Source organism: Mobula hypostoma, chromosome 2, assembly GCF_963921235.1.
Source record: "Mobula hypostoma chromosome 2, sMobHyp1.1, whole genome shotgun sequence".
Lineage (NCBI taxonomy): Eukaryota > Metazoa > Chordata > Chondrichthyes > Myliobatiformes > Myliobatidae > Mobula > Mobula hypostoma.
Window position 1 is genome coordinate 204,049,333 of NC_086098.1, and position 21,016 is coordinate 204,070,348.

Below are 21,016 nucleotides of genomic sequence, written 5' to 3' on the forward strand. Positions count from 1 at the left end.
GATTAATGCACAAACCTGAGTTGACTGATTCAAGATTGAAGTCTGGGTTGCCTTCAATGTGTTCTAATTTCTTTGCTTCCTCCTCCAAGATCATATTAACTGCTTCAATTCCAGAAGCAAGGTCATAAGGAGTAAAGTCAAATGAAGCACACTCTTCACACATTTTTTCCTATGATTAGGAAAAGATAAATATCATCTATACAGGCAACTGAGTGCAACACACTCTAACCCATTCAAATTTTATAATTTTATTACACATTCCACACCTTTATTTTGACTTGGATCATTAAAACTTAATTTTAGTAAACCAGCGTGACAATTTTTGTTACAAATCCACATCTCAGCTACACACAATCAGCAATGAATCTGACAATTATGTCGCAGTTGAGCTGCTACCGAACAGCTTCAGATTTGTTCATTCCCAAACTCCAGAAAGGGATTATGGAGCTTGTATATTCTCCCTGTGATCTTGTGATTTCCTTAAGATGTTCCTCTTTGCTTTGACACCCCAAAAAATGTTGGTAGGTTAAACTGCTCTAGTGTTTACAAGTGGAGGAGTCTGGGGGTTGGTGGGGATTGAAGGAATGTGGAAAGAATAAAATATTATTAGTATAGTTAGTGTAAATGGATGCTTGATGGTTGGCAAGAACTCGGTTGGCTGAGGGACCTATTTCCATGCTGTACAAAGAGAAGAAGGTAAAAATATATGTCTGAGTTTAGCATTTAGCATTCAACTTTGTATTAAACATAAAGTTTATAGATAAGAAAACAGCCACTGATTTCAGAAAGTTACCCCCAAAGCAACCATATTTACTCAGTCACTGACATAATGTAGAATCCAACTATCAAATGAAGTTTAGGGCTATTCTGAAATCTCTGCTTTAAAATAGCAGTAGAAATACTTTTATGTAAACCATCGCAAATTCAGGCCATACTCCATTTGTTGTTTTTCACCCCAACCCTTACCACAGCACAGAATCCTTATAAAAGTTTGTAACTTACATCTGTTAAATTACAATGCACTCTTTGTTCCTCATTTCCTCAACCACCCTGTAACTGTCTTTTTTATTTAGTGATACAGCATGAAGTAAGCCCTTCCGGCCCTTCAAGCCACACCATCCCAGCAACCCCACAACCCTGATTAACCTAATCACGGGACAATTTACGATGACCAACTAACCTACCTTTGTCAAGGACATATATGCCATAGTGTCCACAGCCACTGCAATTCTCCATTTGTCAAAATTAGATTTAATGCAATCCCTGTAACCTTGATCCACAACAGGTTAACATCCAAAGATAAATAGGTCCAAAGCTCAGGAACTCCTCTCAAATTGTTGTTTTCTTTTTTTACAAATTCACCTCTTTTGCAGGTGTCCAAACAGTTGTGCTCCTAATTGATTATTACTGCTTCACAATGGAGTATTTGTTGATATGTCAAATAAGGATCTTTAAACACTTTTTAAAATATATATACACACAATGGATTCCAATTAATTGGGACACATCTGGACCAGTTCATTTTGGCCTAATTAAGCTGCTACCCCAATTAGCTAATTTCATGTAAATAGTTAAAAAGGTATTAAAAAGATAAACTGAGTAAAAATTAGTATTTAAATGTAATACAGAACACATCAGAACAGTAATAATAGTACTACAAATCTGTGTACTAGTTCCTAATAGTTATCAATGGAGGAATTTTTCCAGTACATGCAATGAACAAAATCAGCAGAGACACCTACTGCAGATAATGGACTGGCTTCAGACAATGCTATTGACTATTGCATCCTCCAAATCCTTATTTTCACTGTAACATTCAAGATGATTGGTAATATCTTCAAATTTTTCATAGTTTCTGACTTGCTGAAGCAGTAAAATTGGTTCATTTTCACTCCCAGCTGTTTCTGGAATCCCTCGAAACCGCAGTAAGCAAATCTGTTCGGAATTGTCTTACTGCTTATTTCTCATCAACTACATTTACACATATCTCTGCTTTTTTTTAAATAAACACAAACACGTGTAACTGCCACTATTTAAAAACTGTTTTCTCTAAGCATGGTGTACCGTCTAATGGCTACACAAAGGCAAGCGACTGATGCCAGTTAGAACCTGTTTGGTAACAGTCTCCTGCCCCAATTAAGTGGTATAGTATCCCAAATAAATGAAAGGATTTCCAGCAATTTTCTCAATTAGTTTTCGTTCTTTAAGATTTGTCCCAAATAAGCAGCTGTCCCAATTAACCGATGGCCCAAATTAATTGGAATCTACTGCATATACATACTTCCACTTTTATAAAATATCCTCACAACATCAGTACAATAAATTTCCCTACTATCAAAAGATGTTCTAAATGAACCCAAATGGTAAATTTTTAAAATTGTTCATTTTATTTTGATGTCACTCAATTCTAAAATACAAATTCCTACCCAACCTAATCCAGCATTACATTCCTGGAATTAGGGTGTTTAACAAAAACAATTGTTTAAATGCTCTAGGAGTCTAATAAATTAAAACTTTATGGTGCTGAGTACGATGGCAGATCTAGATAATCAATTACTGAAGAGATAAAACATTGAAACATAGAAAATAGGTGCAGGAGTAGGCCATTCGGCCCTTCGAGCCTGCACTGCCATTCAATACGATCATGGCTGATCATCCAACTCAGAACCCTGTACCTGCCTTCTCTCCATATCCCCTGATCCCTTTAGCCACAAGGGCCATATCTAACTCCCTCTTAAATATAGCCAACAAACTGGCCTCAACTGTTTCCTGTGGCAGAGAATTCCACAGATTCACCACTCTCTGTGTGAAGAAGTTTTTCCTCATCTCGGTCCTAAAAGGCTTCTCCTTTATCGTCAAACTGTGACCCCTCATTCTGGAGGGATATTAAACATAATATTAGACATATCGCTCTAATTTGATACATAACACCTAAACTGTATTTTAGATTACCCTGCAATCAATGATAACTCTTAAAATCCTCAATATCCATAGCTTTGCCTATGATTTAGTAGTTAACTAACACAGATTGAGATATGAAACTACACAAAACTAGTATAATTATTGTGCCTTTAATAGATACTAGCTAAGAAAAGTCAACTACTCACAGTAAGAAAAAGTAAATTATTAAAGCTCTCCTATTGATTTGTTTTACAGAAACTGCTGCTCAAAGTACTGCAAGTACAAAATCTGAAGCAGATGTATGCATCCACAGTAATTTTGCAATGTGATGAGGCTCACCTCATCAAAGATTCAAAGGGACATTCTGGTGAGGTAGCAGACAACAGCACTTTAAAAAAAATAGGGACCTTCTTCATCCCAAATAAAAAAATCAAGGATGTACCATTGGTGCTCTGATTTTTAGCTGCCTAGGTCACAAACTCAGATTCCTAGTAAAATCTATTTACCTTCTCCCCTCTTTTACGCTCATTTCTTGGATCAAGCTTTTTAATGACCTCTCCAATAATTTCCTATGGCTTGTTTTCAAATTTTGTTTTGATAATGATTACAGTAAGTACCTTGAGGTATACTACTAAAGATGTCATATAGTGAAAAGATATTACAAACTTCTTCACAGATCAGAACACCAAGTCCTTTACTAATGTTTTGAATCTGATTTGATAAAGTGCCAGACAATACACAATTATATTGTGAAATTCTATTGCTTTGATGAACCAGGTTATTTTCAAATGACTATATTGAATATGAAGCTTAAATTAATTTAAAACTATACATATGTAGCAATGTTTTCCTTTAAGAACAAATACTAAATGCTGCTTGCACTCTGATGCCATACTTTTAAGCAAACATCCTATTCTGTGGGTGGATAGACAGACAATTTCAATAATCTCCTTAAAGCTTGGTTGAAGAACTGCAACATCCCCAATCATATATGAAGACCTTGGACTCAAAATGACGAAGGAGCATTTAGGATGGTATCGAGAATACAGAAGTCACGTAGCAGAAGCATAAAATACCCTGAGTAAGTAGAGGAAGCAATTCACCGACTCACAACTACCCACTCACTTGCCCAGTGAGCCTTCATCTGTGGAACAGTCTGCATTTCCAACACTGGAAACCTCACAGTCCACAAAACCGCTGAGGAAACAAGTCATCCTTAATGCTAAGATTAAGAAAGCACTATGAAAAACAATTTTCTAATGAAAAAGTGCTTACCACATTATGTGCTTCATCAAAAATAACTATCGTGCCACGAAGGTCTAAATCATGGGCTTTACGACTCTACAGAGCAACAGTACAAAAGGTTAACCAAACAAGATATGTCAATAACTTAAGTAAGTGAATTCATATTGGTGAAGAATTTTCTTCTTCTTTAAGAAAATTCAAATTAAAATTTATTTGCCTGCATTTCAACAGCACTTTTATTTCAAACCAAAATTGGAGCTTGAAGTCGAGTAACTTGATGTAAAACTGAAATGCATGTGCTTTCCCCCTTCAAGTTAAAATTAAACAAGAAGAGATTAAAAAAAGTAAAATGGTCCACTTTATGCACTTTACCCATTTACGTTTACATTTCACGGCTATAATGAAAGCAATTTTGTCATTTAAATAATGGCATTGAATAATCAGTTTCTATTTAAGCATTATAAAAGTCCAAGCTGAAACTTTAACTCTGCAGAAAGAAAAAAAATTCTTTGGACTCTTTCAAAATGTTATTGTTAATACTCTCAACAGAATACATCAGATAAGATACAAATTCAAATTTAACAGAGGTAATGGCGGCAGAATTGTGAACAGTGGTAATGGCAGCAAAATGACAGCCACTTTAAAAATTTTGCACTGTTCACTGCAGATATCACAAAGCCAGTGTAAATAATTCAATGTTCCCATGAAGGCCATGTGGTTTTAAAATCTTTTTTATAGTTAAAAAAAAACAAAAACCATGAGAAATTCTGGTATTACAAAACCATCTTGTTATAAAATGTAATTTTTTTTATGGTACTCCAGGCTGTAATAATAGGTTTGAGGGACTGAGAAGTCTGCTCTTTCCCATAATTTCTATGTTCATGATTTTGGTAAAGAGTTGTCAGCAAACGTGGGGTTTCTGGATTCAAGCTGATATGACTGGAAATCCAGAACATGCTGAAACCACTGCTAGTGTAAATGTACAGAATTGCCAGAAATTCCCTACAAAATACAGGGCATTAAATTCTACTGCAGAGAGGATCACATAATTGATCACAGACACAGTTTTAAGTAACTAAACTAAACTGTTACATAGAATATAGTTCTCTAGACCACTTGTCATATAATGCAACATCGTGCCAATGTGAGTTGAGTTTTTTGGAAAATAAGCAGACAATTTCAATTGTTAAGCAGAAAATTTGAAGGACCCTAATTAGTTATTAGGTGGAACTTAGTTCCAGACCAAAGCTCAGCACAAAGTGTCTTGGCGGCATTCCCGCTCCAAACACTGGCACCAGCTAGACCTGATAATCACAAGACGCCGTCACCTGAGAAACGTACTCATGACTCGCTCCTTTCAGAGTGCCGACTGCGACACGGATCACTCTCTGGTTTGCTGCAAGATCAGACTCCGGCCGAAGAAGATGCACTGCGCCAAGCCTCCAGGCAAGCAGCGCATCGATGCCAGTAAGACACAACACCCAGACAAAGCTGCAGAGTTCATCAAGTCACTGGAGGATGCTCTCCTTCCAGACCCACCAGAAGGAGATGCTCAGCAGAAATGGGACTCTCTCAGGGACGCTATCCACAGCACTGCACTCAAGACCTTCGGGAAGAAACGGGGCAAGACACAGGACTGGTTTGAAGCGAGGTCAAGTAAGCTCACCGCTGTCATCGAGGTAAAGTGTGTTGCACTACTAGAGCGCAAACGCCACCCCACCCAGGCAACACTGCAAGCACTAAGGACAGCAAGAAGCAAGGCCCAGGAAACAGCCAAACACTGTGCAAATGACTACTGTCTACAACTATACGAAAGCATTCTGTCATCATTTGACACAGGCAACATCCGTGGAGTGTATGAAGGGATCAAGAAAGCCATCGGGCCAACCCAGAGCAAGACAGCATCACTGAAAACCATAACAGGCGAGACCATCAATGACAAAGGCAAGCAGATGGAGAGATGGGTGGAGCATTACTCTGCACTCTTCTCCAGAGAAAACAGCATCTCAGACAGCGTGCTAGACGCAGTGGAATGCCTGCCTGTCATGGAAGAACTTGATGCACTGACAACTGCTGAAGAGCTGAGTAAAGCCATCGACAGCCTGCCCACTGGGAAGGCACCAGGATTGGATGGCATTCCACCAGAGGCCATCAAATGTGCAAAGGGCGTCCTGCTAAACCACCTGCATGAACTACTGGGCCAGTGCTGGATAGAGGGAGCAGTGCCGCAAGACATGAGAGACTGCAACATTGTCACCATATATAAGAACAAAGGGGACAGAAGCGACTGTAACAGCTACAGGGGAATCTCCTTGCTGAGCATCGTTGGGAAGGTCTTCGCTCGCGTGGTCCTGAACAAACTGCAGAAAATAGCCGAAAGGGTGTATCCCGAGTCTCGGTGCGGTTTCAAGTCAGAACGCTCCATAATGGACATGATCTTCTCCCTTCGACAGCTACAAGAGAAATGCAGAGAGCAAAGACAACCACACTACGTCGCTTTCGTTGACCTTACGAAGGCCTTCGACCTTGTGAGCAGAGACTGCCTGTTCAAAATCCTTGCCAGGATTGGTTGCCCCCGAGGCTCCTCAGGATAGTTCAGTCATTCCACACAGACATGAAGGGCGTCATTCAGTTCGACGGCTCTTCTTCAGAGGCCTTCAACACCTGCAGTGGTGTGAAGCAGGGCTGTATGCTTGCCCCCACCCTGTTTGGCATCTTCTTCGCAGTCATGCTGAAGCACACCTTTGGAACATTAACTGATGGTGTCTACCTCCACACCAGATCAGACGCTGTACAGTCTGTCCCGGCTGAGGGCAAAAATCCAAGGCTCGTGAAGTACTCATCGGGAACATGTTGCTTGCAGACAATGCGGCACTGGCAACACACTCTGAAGAGCAACTGCAACACCTCATGGACAGCTTCTCAAGAGCCTGCCAGGACTTCAGCTTGACCATCAGCCTGAAGAAAACCAACGTGCTGGGCCAAGGCGTTGAGCACCCCCCTGCCATTACCATCAACAACTACGAGCTGGAGATAGTTCACGAGTTTACATACCTTGGCTCCACCATCACGGACAGCCTCTCCCTAGACCCCGAGATCATCAGACAGATCTGACGAGCAGCCTCAACATTCGCCAGGCTGACAAAGAGAGTCTGGGAAAACAGAAAGCTGACAACGCACACCAAAGTTGCAGTCTACAGGGCCTGCGTTCTCAGCACACTGCTTTACGGTAGCGAGACCTGGGGCCTCTACTACAGACAAGAGCAGCGTCTCAACACCTTCCACCTTCGCAGCCTGAGACGCATCCTGGACATCACGTGGACTGACCGAGTCACCAACAATGAGGTCCTGGCCCGCGCCCAGATACCCAGCCTCTTCACCCTGCTCCAACAACGCCGTCTCCGCTGGCTGGGCCACATGCACCGCATGTCAGACAGGAGGATCCCGAGAGACCTGCTGTACGGGGAACTGGCCTCTGGCAAGAGAGCACAAGGGCAGCCCCATCTTCATTTCAAAGTCGTTTGCAAGAGAGATATGAAGTCACTGAAAATGAACATCAAGAGGTGGGAGGACATCACAAGCGATCATTCTCACTGGAGGTTGGAACTACACAGAGGTCTAAAAAGAGAAGAAAAGCTGAGGTTTGCTGCTGAAGAAAAGTGCACTTGTCGGAAAAACAGCACCAAGACAATGCTGGAGGACAGCGCCTTCAAGTGCAGTCGATGCAGCCGAGACTGTCACTCCCGTGTGGGCCTCTGCAGCCACAACAGACACTGCTCTAACACAGACTGAAGCAAGACTTCCCAGGCGCAGATCCATGGTCTCGCGAGACTAATGGATGCCATCACCAGTGTTGTAACCATTTATTAGCAAGGTGTTCCTCAATTTCTTTAAGGAAAATGAAAAGGATCAGGGAAATGTTTGCACAACATGCCATTTTATGACCTTCCATACTTTATAATGCTTTCTAACATCATGATTTTGATAATAATTCTGAAATCCACTATTGGTATTTCATAGGATTTTCAAGAGTACTGTATCTATTCATACCAGGGTTTACAAATATTACTAAGAGCATCTAACATATCAAAACTAGACATCATGAATAAACTCTTCTCGGGCTTCCAGCCAGGTACAGGTATCAATTTTAACCAACGCTTCGATGACAAATTCTGCCATCTTCATCAGGGGTGATGCCTAGGCATGTCTAGCCCAGTGGTATTTATACCCCCGTCATCCGTCTCTCCTGATTGGTTAGTCCTCATCTATACAGGTTTCTGCTGTCCCACCTTGTTTACAATCGAATACCAGTTCTTACTTAGAGCGAGAACTTCATCTTTGGTAAAATTATTTTCCTCCAGTTTTATTCCAATAGCTTCCTTCACCAAAAGCCACTGGCTCAGTTCAGTAGTTTTGCGCCGAAGTCAGGAAGGACGGATGACAGGGGGTGAAATACCACCCGACTAGACATGCCCAGGCATCACTCCAGATGAAGATGACAGAGCTTGTCATTGAAACGTTGGTTAAAATCGATACCTGCACCAGGCTGGAAGCCTGAGAAGCGTTTATTCGTCATATAGCCTGAAAAGCACTAGATCCTTTTTCACTAGATGTCATGTCAATATGACACATATCATGTCAGTACCATGACTATTAAATAAAGGAAATATTCTTGAACAATACCTTTGGATCAAGTAAGTAGTTGTATGGCATGAAGATTATTTCAGCACCCTGCTTCAACGCTCGAGACAAATAGTAAGGACAAACTCTGTTTAAAAAGACAAAATCAAGTAGGATACAAGTACAGTTCCGCGTGGAAATTCTAATTAATGTAAGAGTGTTAAACTTGTTTTAAATAACTATTGAAATACTAACACTGTAATCATGTTTGTGCCTAATTAAACAAAGTGGATAGAAAACATTAGCCACTTTTCTCTCCTCTCAAATACGCTTTGTTCATTTGATCTATAATTCATAAAACCTTGTAGAGTTATTTCCGTCATCCTGATAGCTTTCCATTATGAAAGTAACTAATTACAGGTACTTAGAGATCTGTGTGTTTTGGCAACTGAAAATGTTATGGGACGTTTTGTCATTCTACTGTAAATTATTTACAATTTTTAAAGATCTGTTATTAAACAGATGCTTTTTCTTCAGCTACCCATCTTGTGCAAGCTGAGCTTCGTGTCAGCTATTTGCAACAAAACTGAAATACAGTAATAAAGTTTCAATGATCATTTATGAGAGTTCCATGTATATGTATACTGATGAATGACATTATAGCTGATGATACTTCCACACTGTAAATAATTAACAGTAATATTTGCAAACCCATTATAACCGTAAAACAAAGCATCATATAAATATGACTCCATTTTATTTAGGCGTTATCTTTATATGAAAATTTGCCTTCATCATACAATGCAATGATTTAATGTTTGTTCAAAAGCATAATAAACACTACTCATGCAACTGGTTCTAATAAATAGCCTTCAATTTAAGAAATCAAAACTCCCTTTTTCTACAAATGTTGACTAACTGCTGAATGCTTCAAGCATGTTCTATTTTTCATATTTTATTGAACTTAGGAGTATTTCTTAAAAACACTACTTATTTCCCTTTACTGGTCAGCGGAATTTTTTTGGGATCATTTTCTGGTACTAAGTGTGCAGTTTGATGTTATTCCTTACTTTATAATACTATGCCTCTCACTAAAGTTAAATGAAAGAAAATTATCAAAAATTAAACAGGAATCCACAGATGTTGAACAGAAGTAAGTATTCTATGGCCAATACCATAGTCATCCGTTGTATAACAAAATAAAATTCATTTTTTGGGCTAGAGCTATAAACTTCATTTTCCTTAAAGTGGCCCAATCCCCTTTTGTATTTGTCTGTATGGGACATCATTATTTATCCCTACTAATCCAGTCAAATCCTTTTTCCACACATTCCATAATCTCAGGCAGCATCCTTTCACTCACAGAATTTCGAAGAATTATTAAAATTCACAACACAGGTGTCCCACCCTGTCTGATCAGATAAGAAACAACCCTCTAGTTTTATCCTCAAATCATTGCCATCCCTCATATCTCAAATTATCATGCCCTTTGATAACCCAATTAAAAAATTTGTATGCTGGCAGCAGCATTTTCCTTAACCATCTGATCCACTTTGTTGTGGCGCTCATTCGATATTCAAAACTGAATGTATCGAAACACCCAATATGAATATAAGGTGGCACAATCTATTATCCTTGATCTCTGCCACAAACTCTATCTCTACCAATTGTACCTATGTCAGAAGTTATAAAATGTTTGCAATCTTGGCAACTTCTTTGATCCCATGATCATATGACTTCATTATCTCCGTATGACATTATTCAGCTTCAGTTCATCTTTTGCTTGCAAAACTTGTCCTAGTCTTATCTCTAAACTCCTCCAGCATGCTCCTGGGCTGCTTCCCATCCTACACCCTTTGCTGCTACATCCTATTTAACCCCAACTTCAATTTATTTATTATTCTTGCACCAGCTGTTGAATATTCATCCCCAGAAGAGCAATGGCCTAATTTCAATATTTTCATCCTCTTTTGAATGTTACCATAATCTCACACCATTCTCTTACTTTCTCCAAAATTTCTCATTCTGCCCATCTCTACCCAGATTCTACCACTCCCCTATACAGAAGGGGCACCTTCTCATATCAAATAAAACTATCAACCTGCATATCTTGGTGTTGTGGGAAGAAACTGCAACATGTGTAGTATGTAAGTCACCCTATTATAAGAAAGATTGAGCTGGAAAGAGAATAAAGATTTCCGAGGACGCTGTCAGGACTCAAAGACCTGAGTTGTAGGCTGGACAGGCGTGGACTTTATTCCCTGGAGTACAGGAGATTGAACATTGATCTTACAGAGAGGGATGAGATCACGAAGGCCATGGACAGAGCGCATACTGTTATTCCCTCGGAAAGGGGTACTAAAAATAGAGGACTTAGGTTGAAGGTGAGATATGAATGATTTAAAAGGGGCCTGAGGGTGGTGCATATATGATACGAGCTGCCAAAGAGTGGTGGAGTCAGATACAGTAACAACATTCAAGATATTTCAATAAATAAATGGACAGAACGGGTTTAGATATGGGCTGAATGCAAGCAAATGGGACTAGCTTGATGGGCGCTATAGTCGCAATTGACAAGTTGTGGAGAAGGGCCTGTTTCAATGTTGACTTACTCTATGACCTGGAGGAAACCCAACAGTTACAAGGAGAATATGCAGACTCTTCCAACTATACCACTGTGTTACCCTTTTACTTTTGCTCTATATTGCAACATTTCTCAAGAATTAATGATCCTGATACACATTATCCAGTACGTTATCCAAAAGGAACATAATTTTAAAATTTTACTGCAATTAACAAATCATACCTGTGCTTGTTGCCACTTTTAACAAGATCTTCAACATCAAGAATGGACTCTGAAAATTCTTTTTCAGTACTCTTTTCTGAAACATATGGGAAATCCTTAAGGTGATACATGTTGCACTAATTACATTATTATGATTCACGAATACCAAATGAAAATCTAATGAAATAAATCTTCACAAAGCTTTAAAAAATTGGGGTTTGATGAAGTAATTTCATCATTTTGAAATAACCAGAAGTAGAGGTACAAAATGTGACAAACCTACAAACAAAAGCAAGTCCAATTAATTTATCCTATTGAGTGCAATGACATAAATTAGGCAGAAGTGTGAAGGAGTATTCTTTCTGTCCCTTAGATATTCTTTCCAATAGCATCTATGAGACTGCATGTGTTTAGATATTTACCCTCATTTATAAATTGTTTCAATCTGACATTTTAATTTAATTAATATTCTGCCTGTAGCAATTTAGGTACTCTTTAAAAGTTTGACTTGTTCAATGAAATATGCTTCAGCTGTAAGATTTCAGCCAAGTTTTAAAACTGTTACCTAAATTTAAGAAGTTAAGAGCAGAAACCTCAAAGCAATGTATCACAATTTACAAATTTAATACACTTTGCTTTGCTACTCTTCATACCATTTATTTCACCGCAAGAAGTTGGAAAGCAAAGAGAAAATAGCAAGAAAAAGAGAACAGGTCTGTTGAACAATGAACTAAAAATGTCAGCAAGAAACTTCCTCAGAAAGGACACATGGATGATGTACATCATAGCATTATCCTGGGTCTGACAAATAGGATACTGGTAAAAATAAAGAGGACTAAAAACAGCTATTAGAGAAAAAATAAGAGGGTTTAGAACAGAATCTTGAGAAACAGAAATTACCTGCTACCAGCTAGAAGAAATCCATGGCAGAGGAAATAGCAGAACATCTCAAAGTCAATGAACCCATCCTTTCAAGGGATATCCGAACTTCAACTTTTACCAGCCTAGTGCTATTTGTCTTAGCTAATCAGAACTTTATCTTGTTCATTTCTCCCCAGTATGTTATCCCATTTTCATTACACCAGTCATTTAATAGGCCTTGTTTCCCACTAAAGTATTTTTCATTTTTCTTATTCCCTTTCCTAAGTATTTTTTTCCCTTTTGCCTTTTCCACTATATATTTTAATGCAATCAATTTGCTTCTTTAATCATGAAATTATTTTTTGGAATGCAAGAAAAATGATCCCAGCCATGGAGAAAATGAAGGTCCGTTCAAAATCAAACAGCAGCTAGGCTGTTGCTTCTTGTAGGATGTGTAGTTAAGGAATAAACTGGCAAGGAGTGTATACAAATCTCAAAATCAGAATTCTGCTCTTACCCTCAACATTGTTATAGAAGTGGCAGGTACGTGAGGATGTTTTTGCTCGACACATATGGACCTGGAAATTAAAAACTTTCAAATTAATGTACTGTGTGCATGAAAATATTGTACAATTTGTTTCCCATTAAAAAATTAACAATATTGAACAATTCCATTTAGTCTCTATAACTCATTAAATGCTTACACCAATGTTATCAGTTGAGCTGGGTAAATAAACAGAAATTAATGCATAGTCAGACTACAAACTCCTCAACTTCTTGATCAATACAAGTCATATATCTATGAATCAACAAGGGAATCCATATAATGTGCATTAAACAGAACAAAAGAGAATCAATTAGCCAAATCCAAACTTGAGGTTTGTAACCCATTTCTGGCTAACGTTTATGGTTTCCACTGCATTAGAGCTCAAGGACGAATGTTGAGAGCAAATTATAAGTGCCATCCTGAATTGAATGAAACAGTGAATCTGATTCTCCTTTAGATCCTCATGTAATTCTACAATGTTTCCTACAGGAGATTTTTCTGAACAACATACAAAGTGACACCAGACGTATGTGGCAGGGAATTAAAGCTCTGACAGACTACAAGATCAGGCAGAAAACTGATGACAGCGACGCCTCTTTACCAGACAGGCTTCACAATTTCTTTGCCCGCTTTGAAGCATCAAACACTACAGCAAGGGGGAGAGCCAGTCCCTTTTTACCATCTGACCAGACGGCTCCAATCATTGATCCAGAGCAAACACAAGAGGACCCTTGCCAGGGTCAATCCACGAAAAGCAGGAGGTCCGACAGCATGCCTGGACGTGTGCTCTAGGAATGTGCTGATGTATTAGCAGATGTCCTGACAGACATTTTCAACATCTCCCTTAGTCAAGCTATTGTCCCCAGATGCTTCAAAACCTCCACAATCATCCCTGTAGCAAAGAAATCAGTTGTAGCCTGTCTGAATGATTACTGTCCCGTTGCCCTGACCCCCATAGTGATGAAATGTTTTGAACGGCTTGTCAAGCCTCATATCACAGTCAGCCTCCCCTCATCGCTGGATCCTCTACAGTTTGCTTATCGTCCAAATCGCTCTACAGAGGATGCAATATCCACCACACTGCACACAGTTCTCTCTCAATTGGACAACAAAGACACTTATGCCAGAATCCTGTACATTGATTTCAGTTCAGTGTTCCATACCATCATCCCGCAGAGATTAGTGGAGAAACTGTCGCAGCTTGGCCTTAGCACTGCCATGTGTTGCTGGATTCTGGATTTCTTGACAGAGCGACCACAGTCAGTCCGTGTTGGCAGGAACATCTCTGACTCCACATACTGAGCACTGGATCCCCACAAGGCTGTGTGCTTAGCCCATTGCTGTTTACACTGCTAACACATGACTGTGCAGCCAGATTCAAGGAGAATCTGATCATTAAATTTGCAGATGATACCACAGTGGTGGGGCTCATCAGCAAAAATGATGAAACAATGTACAGGGAGGTGGTCAAACACCTAGAGAGCTGGTGCAGGGATAACAACTTGATGCTTAATGTCACCAAAACCAAGGAGATGATCGTTGACTTCAGACAGTCTCAGCCTGAGCACACACCCCTCAGCATCAGCAGCTCCACAGTGGAGAGAGTGGAAAACATCAAGTTCCTTGGGGTGCAGATCTCGGACAATCTCACCTGGTCCAGGAACACCACTGGGATTGTGAAACGGGCCCAGCAGAGATTGCACTTTCTGAGGAAGCTTAAACAAGCATCACTCCCTACTAACATCTTAACTACATTCTACAGAGGCGTGGTTGAGAGTGTGCTGACCTTTTGCATCACAAGCTGGTACTCCAGCTGCAGTGCTGTTGACAAAAAAGCTTTGCAGAGGGTGGTTAGGGGAGCAGAGAAATGTTATTGGGGTCTCCCTACCTTCTGTCCAAGACTTCTTTCAGAGTCGATGCCTCCAGAGGACATGGTACATCATTAAAGACCCCTCACACCCTCTCCATGAACTGTTTGCTCTTCTGCCATCAGGCAAACGTTACAGGAGCATCAAAACTAAAACCACAAGGCTACTAAACAGCTTCCTCCCACAAGCAGTCAGGCTGCTAAATAGCTGCTCTACCTGACTCTGCTTTGGACACCTTTAACTTGCACTGGACACTTATAACTTGATTTTAACTGAGATGTGGCTGTTGTGTTTTACTATTTATTGTTATGTTTATTATTTAGTGTTGCGTTTGTTATGTTATGATTGCACTGCTCCTGAGAAACGCTGTCTCATTCTGCCCTGTAGAGCTGATGTACGGTTAGAATGACAATAAAGTTTTTTGAATTTGAATTTGAAGTGCTGGAGGAACTCAGCAGGCCAAGCAGCATCTATGGAAAAGAATAGTCAACATTTCAAGCCGAGACCCTTCAGCAGGAGATTTTCTCTTGTTTGAGACTTTTCTGGAAGTAGTTTTGCAAAAAAATACCTGCTGAGGAAAGGATAAGAAAGTCTACACCCGTGAAACTGGGTGGCACAACTAATTTTCAAGCTGCTTTTGCATTTATTAAACACATTTTTCATTAATGATTGAAATCACTTAATCTAAATGAAATGAGCATATTTCATCTACTAACAAGGAATTTAAAATGAATATGGATAACACCAGCTTTCAACAAGAAAAGAAATAATTGGACACGATGAAGAATTCAAATATTGAATGGTCTTTAAGCGTGGAATGACAAGACTATGTTTTGTCTCATGGGAGAATATACAATTAGGGATCACTGTTTAAAATGGGGAGTTTCCCATTAATGACAATGACCAGGAAATTTTCTTTTCCCTTGAAATTTTAGAAGGTTCCTCAAAAGGCAACAAAAGTAGAAGAGTTTAAAACTTTCTAAGCCAGAAGTAAAAAGACTCTTGACAACGACAGGAGGGATGGTTATCAGGGATAGGCCTGAATGTGGAGTTAAGATGACAATTAAATCATTAAGATCTTATTAAATTACAGAGCAAAGTAGCTTATTCTGTTCTTTACAACTTTCTTGAATTGAAGATCTCACTTCAGACTATAAGAAAACACAGTGAGGACCAAATGCATTAAATAGGAATTGTAGCAAACCATAACAGCAGTGTAGATATGGCTTTACTCTACTAATTACTTGAGAGTACTAGTTTCTGACAATGTGCACCAAGAATGGAAAAAAAATTCAGTAAGAATACATGCATGAGTAAAACACATATCTATTTAATTTCTGGTTTATATTGCTTCAGTATTAAATAGAATTATCTATTAAAATTATGTTACAATTAAAGAAAATATTAATAATAAACAGGTGGAAATTAACCTAATTTAACAAAGACATGCACAGTAATTATTAATTCAAACTCTATATGGATTTACATTACAAGGATATTTGCTTGTTGGTCAGATCAAAAGAATATCACTTTTAAATTAACAAAATTCAAACCACAATATTTTGTCCATAATATTGCATATTACATATTGAAAGGCAACATCCCTATACTTTATCAGTGCAAATTTTATGAAGCCTATGAGACTGCTGCCCCTCTGTCCCTTTCACTATACCCCTTGCCCATCCTCTGGGCTTTTCCCCCCTCCCCTTTTTCTTTCTCCCTGGGCCTCCTGTCCCATGATCCTCTCATATCCCTTTTGCCAATCAACTGTCCAGCTCTTGGCTCCATCCCTCCCCCTCCTGTCATCTCCTATCATTTTGGATCTCCCCCTCCCCCTCCCACTTTCAAATCTCTTACTAGCTCTTCTTTCAGTTAGTCCTGACGAAGGGTCTCAGCCTGAAACGTCGACTGTACCTCTTCCTACAGATGCTCCCTGGCCTGCTGCGTTCACCAGCAACTTTGATGTGTGTTGCTTGAGTTTCCAGCATCTACAGAATTCCTTGTGTTTGCTGTGAGACTGCTGCTTTTTCTCAGTCTGTTAGAATTGCTGCTTAGACCGAAAAATACACAATACAGTGTATTATCACCCAAGTAATTTTGTATTATGGTGGTTTTTGACAAAACACTTAAATTGGGTTAACTATTGGAAGAGATGGATATATAAGCATTTAGACAGACAAGAACTGATTAGGGATAGTCTATGTGGCTTTGTGCTTCGTAGGTTGTGTAACAAACCTTATACAGTTTTTCGAGAAAATTACCAAGAAAGTTGATGAAGGCAAAGCAGTGGATGTTGTTTACGTGGACTTTAGCAAGGCCTTCGACAAGATCCGACATGGGAGTTTGGTTAAGAAGGTTCAGATGCCTAGCCGTCAAGATGAGGTAGTAAATTGGATTAGATATTGGCTTTGTGGGAGATGCCAGAGAGTAGTAGTAAGTGGTTGACTATCTGAGTGGAGGCCTGTGACTGGTGGTGTGCCGCAGAGATCGGTGCTGGGTATGCTGTTGTTTGTCATCTATACCAACTATTTGGATGATAATGTGGTAAACTGGATCAGCAAATTTGCAGATGACACCAAGATTGAGAGTGTATTGGACAGTGAAGAAGGCCAGCAAAATTGATCTGGACCAGCTCGAAAAATAGGCTGAAAACTGGCAGATGGAATTTAATGCAGACAAGTGTGAGGTGCTGCCCTCTGGAAGGACAAACCAGGGTAAGGTTTACATGGTGTACAGTAGGGCATTGAGGAATGCAGTGGATGGAGGAATCTGGAAATACAGATCCATAATTTCTTAGAAATGCCATCACAGGTAGATAGGGTCATAAAGAAAGTTTTTGGCACATCGATCTTCATAAATCAAAGTATTGAAATCCTGCCAAAGTGTTTCGGCCCAAAATGTTGACAGTACTCTTTCCATAGATGCTGCCTGGCCTGCTGAGATCCTCCAGCACTGTGTGTGTGTTTATTGAATACAGAAGTTGGGATGTTATAATGAAGTTGTACAAGATGTTGGCGAGATCTAATTCAGAGTACTGTGAGTAGTTTTGATCATCTATGTACAGGAAAGAAATCAACCTTCAGGAAGGACATCAATAAGATTGGAAGAGTGTAGAGAAAATTTAGAAGGATGTTGCAGGGTTCGAGGACCTGAGTAATAGGGAAAGGTTGAATAGGCTAGAACTTTATTCCCTGGAGCGTAGAAGGTTGAGTGGAGATATGATAGAGGTATAGAATTTATGAGATGTATAGATAGGGTAAATGAGGTTGGATGAGACTAGAACTAGAGATCATGTGTTAAAGGTATAAGCTGAAATGTTTAAGGGGAACATGAGGGGGATCTTCTTTACTCTAAGGGTGCTGAGAGTGTGGAACGAGCTGCCAGTGGAACTGGTAGATACAGGTCTGATTTCAGCACTTAAGGGAAATTTGCAGAGGTACATGAATGTGAGGGATATGGTCTGGGTGCAGGTCGATGCGACTAGCCAAATTAATAGTTTGGCATGAGCTAGGTGACCTAAGGATCTTTTTCTGTGCTGTAGCGTTCTATGATTCTTTGACTCTGTGGAAGAAAATTAAGCCTGAGAATTAAAGATTAACCAAATCATGAGGATAGCAGGCTAAGAAGCAAATGTGGTCTGTCTGCCTACTCATACTATTTAGCAATAAGTCCTGTTAGAAATGAAGAATTGATAACACACAAATGTAATAAGTCCTGTTAATAATGAAGAACTGATAAACATGGATGTTGCGTGCAAGGAGGAATCCTTAGCCCTCAAAGCTATGTGACTAATAAATTGTTTTCTATAATCAATGAGAAGGAACCATTGGCCTTTTAGACTACATGACTAACAGCTTGGCTTCTTCTAATTAATGGGGAACTGATTGTGTAATGTAGGGACCCTATGTCTAATTTCATGTAAGGTATGGAAGCATCCTGAACATTGTTGATAAGGTCTAAGCAGGAACTCTTGCCTCCTGAAAACTGCTGAACTATATGTACATAAAGTATACAAAACCATGCTTGTGCTTGCTTTAACAGAGTCTCTTAGTGGGCGCATCATGGTCACATAATAAAGTAATTAAACCGAATACCGGGGTCTGTGTATTTGTTTAAGTCTAATCATCGATAGTAAATTTCTTTGACAGACTCCAATTCTGATTCACACATCAAGAAATGAAAATACCCTCTTCATATAAACATTATTCCATTCTTAAAGTTAAAAATTCTATTGAGTTAGGATGATTTAACATTAACAAAAATATAATTTTTTCTGAGTCAGCATTTTTTCTTATCTCTTCTTATTTACATGTTATAATGCAATATCTCAAATTATTTGGGCTCTTTTTACAATTTGCAAAACAAAAGCCAGTAAAGTTAAAATGCAAGGTGAATGCACACAAGGAAATCAACTGAATTGCTTTGTTTTACCTTTGCATGATTGCTTTCCAGTTTCATTACTTCAGGATGGATACAGAGCTGTTCTCTTGATCCAAGTACACACACCTTTGGTCTAAATGGTTAAAAAAGGGAAGTGATAACAGAGGTGATGAGGCAAAGATAATTTTACCTACTGAATCAGTAGTTTTCATCATGTTTTCTGCAAAAGTTCATAAATTTATAATTCAAAATAAGACCACACCAAATATAATCTCTGTCTGCAAAGCTGACTAATGCAACCTGTTTACACAATGCCAGTACTATAATGGCAGTAACAGAAAAGTGGCAGGTATTGAATATAAAAGAAAAAGGACAGAAAAGGAAGAGCCAAGTGGGGCAATAATACCAATTAGGCATGACATTGCAGCCTTGGTAAGGCAGGATGACTTCAAGGAAATAAGGAAGGTTAAAAAGATTATGATCTGTAGACCTACAAGAATTCTGCAGGTCTCCAAACAGAGAGGAAAATAGAGGATTAAGCCAGTAGGGAAATCCCTAAATACGACTGTGTTGACTTTCCTTAAATATCAATTGAGTTGATAATAAAGATGTAAAGGAAGTAATTCCTAAAATGTGTGCAGAAGAACTTTGACCACTTTGTCTACAGCCCAACAAATCAACATTCACTGCTGGATCTGGTGTTGGGAACAAACTGCGTCAAGTGGATCAAATGTCAGTGGGAGTACTTTCAAATCAATTTAAACATTGTATCACAAAGTTTAGATTATTAACAGAGAAAGGTAAACATAACTCCTAAATTTCAATAGCATTAGAGGGGACTAAGGCAGGATAAAACTGATCAGAAGAATAATAGATCTTTCAGTAGATGTCTAGTGTATAGCCTAGGTACATTCCGATAAAAGGTGGGATACGAAGCTGCTACTCATTAGATGAAGTGAAGAAACCGAATATTATTAAACAAACTAAACAGCAAAGATGAGAATAGAGTGACAGCCAATATAAAATCGTCTACCAGATAGTAGGAAGTGAAGTGGGGATCTTTGGACTACAAAGGTAATATGTACCTAATAGTGCATGGCAACACTATGAAATCTAATAAGCTCTTGGTGAAGGATTATGATAAAACAACTAGGAAAAAAATTAGACAGTGACGAGATATGGATTTATAAAGAAACTGTAGTTGATTTGTAAAAGTTAGATTGTGTTTGACTAATTTAATTGGATGTTATGATGATGTAACAGATAAGGTTGATAAAGGATGCACTATAAGGTTGTTCATACTGATTTTAAGAAAGTGACAAAATACCATAGAAAAGGCAGTACAATTACACCGAGACACTTTCAACAGGCAGATCAGTGTAGACTGAATAAAAGCTTGGCTTAAAGACAACAATGAGGCAAATATTGGTCTTCCAGAGAAGGAAATGGTATGGAGGTCATTTAGAGTTAAAGCTAGCTGCTTTATATATGTATGAATGTTATTAAAATACAGGGTAAACTTCCAAAATTGCCAATGATACCATATTTTAGGTGACGATAGAACAAATTAACCGCAACAGGCCACGAAAAGACTAGCAGAAGCAGCGGAGATGTGTCAGATGAAGAACAGTGCAAAGTGATGCATTTTGGCAGTAGGAATGTGGAGAGGTAATCGGGATTTAATGACACAATTATAAAAGTGCATTTAGGAACAAAGGGACCTGGTAGCTAATCTGAATAGATCCATAAAGGTGAAAGGACATATTGGGAGAATAGCTAGTAAAGTACACAGGATCATGTTGCCCTCAA

At 39.0% G+C, this 21,016-nt stretch overlaps 1 protein-coding gene across 9 annotated transcripts in view; it reads right to left on the minus strand.

Moving 5' to 3' along the window:
• The window catches only part of rtel1 (regulator of telomere elongation helicase 1), a 205,793-nt gene that overhangs the window by 162,941 nt on the left and 21,836 nt on the right, over positions 1-21,016 (minus strand). For 8 of the 9 annotated variants that reach the window (XR_010017115.1, XM_063041434.1, XM_063041430.1 and 5 more), the window contains exons 5-10: positions 19,259-19,340; positions 12,930-12,990; positions 11,573-11,648; positions 8,830-8,914; positions 4,177-4,242; positions 16-169 (exon numbers count right to left, since the gene is read on the minus strand). Coding sequence is in view for 8 of the 9 variants with exons in the window: in XM_063041434.1 (XP_062897504.1) it covers positions 16-169; positions 4,177-4,242; positions 8,830-8,914; positions 11,573-11,648; positions 12,930-12,990; positions 19,259-19,340 (524 nt within the window). In the remaining variant the exon portion in view is untranslated. Of the gene's footprint in view, positions 1-15; positions 170-4,176; positions 4,243-8,829; positions 8,915-11,572; positions 11,649-12,929; positions 12,991-19,258; positions 19,341-21,016 lie in introns of those variants that run through there. The other variant, XM_063041435.1, reaches the window with a different exon arrangement.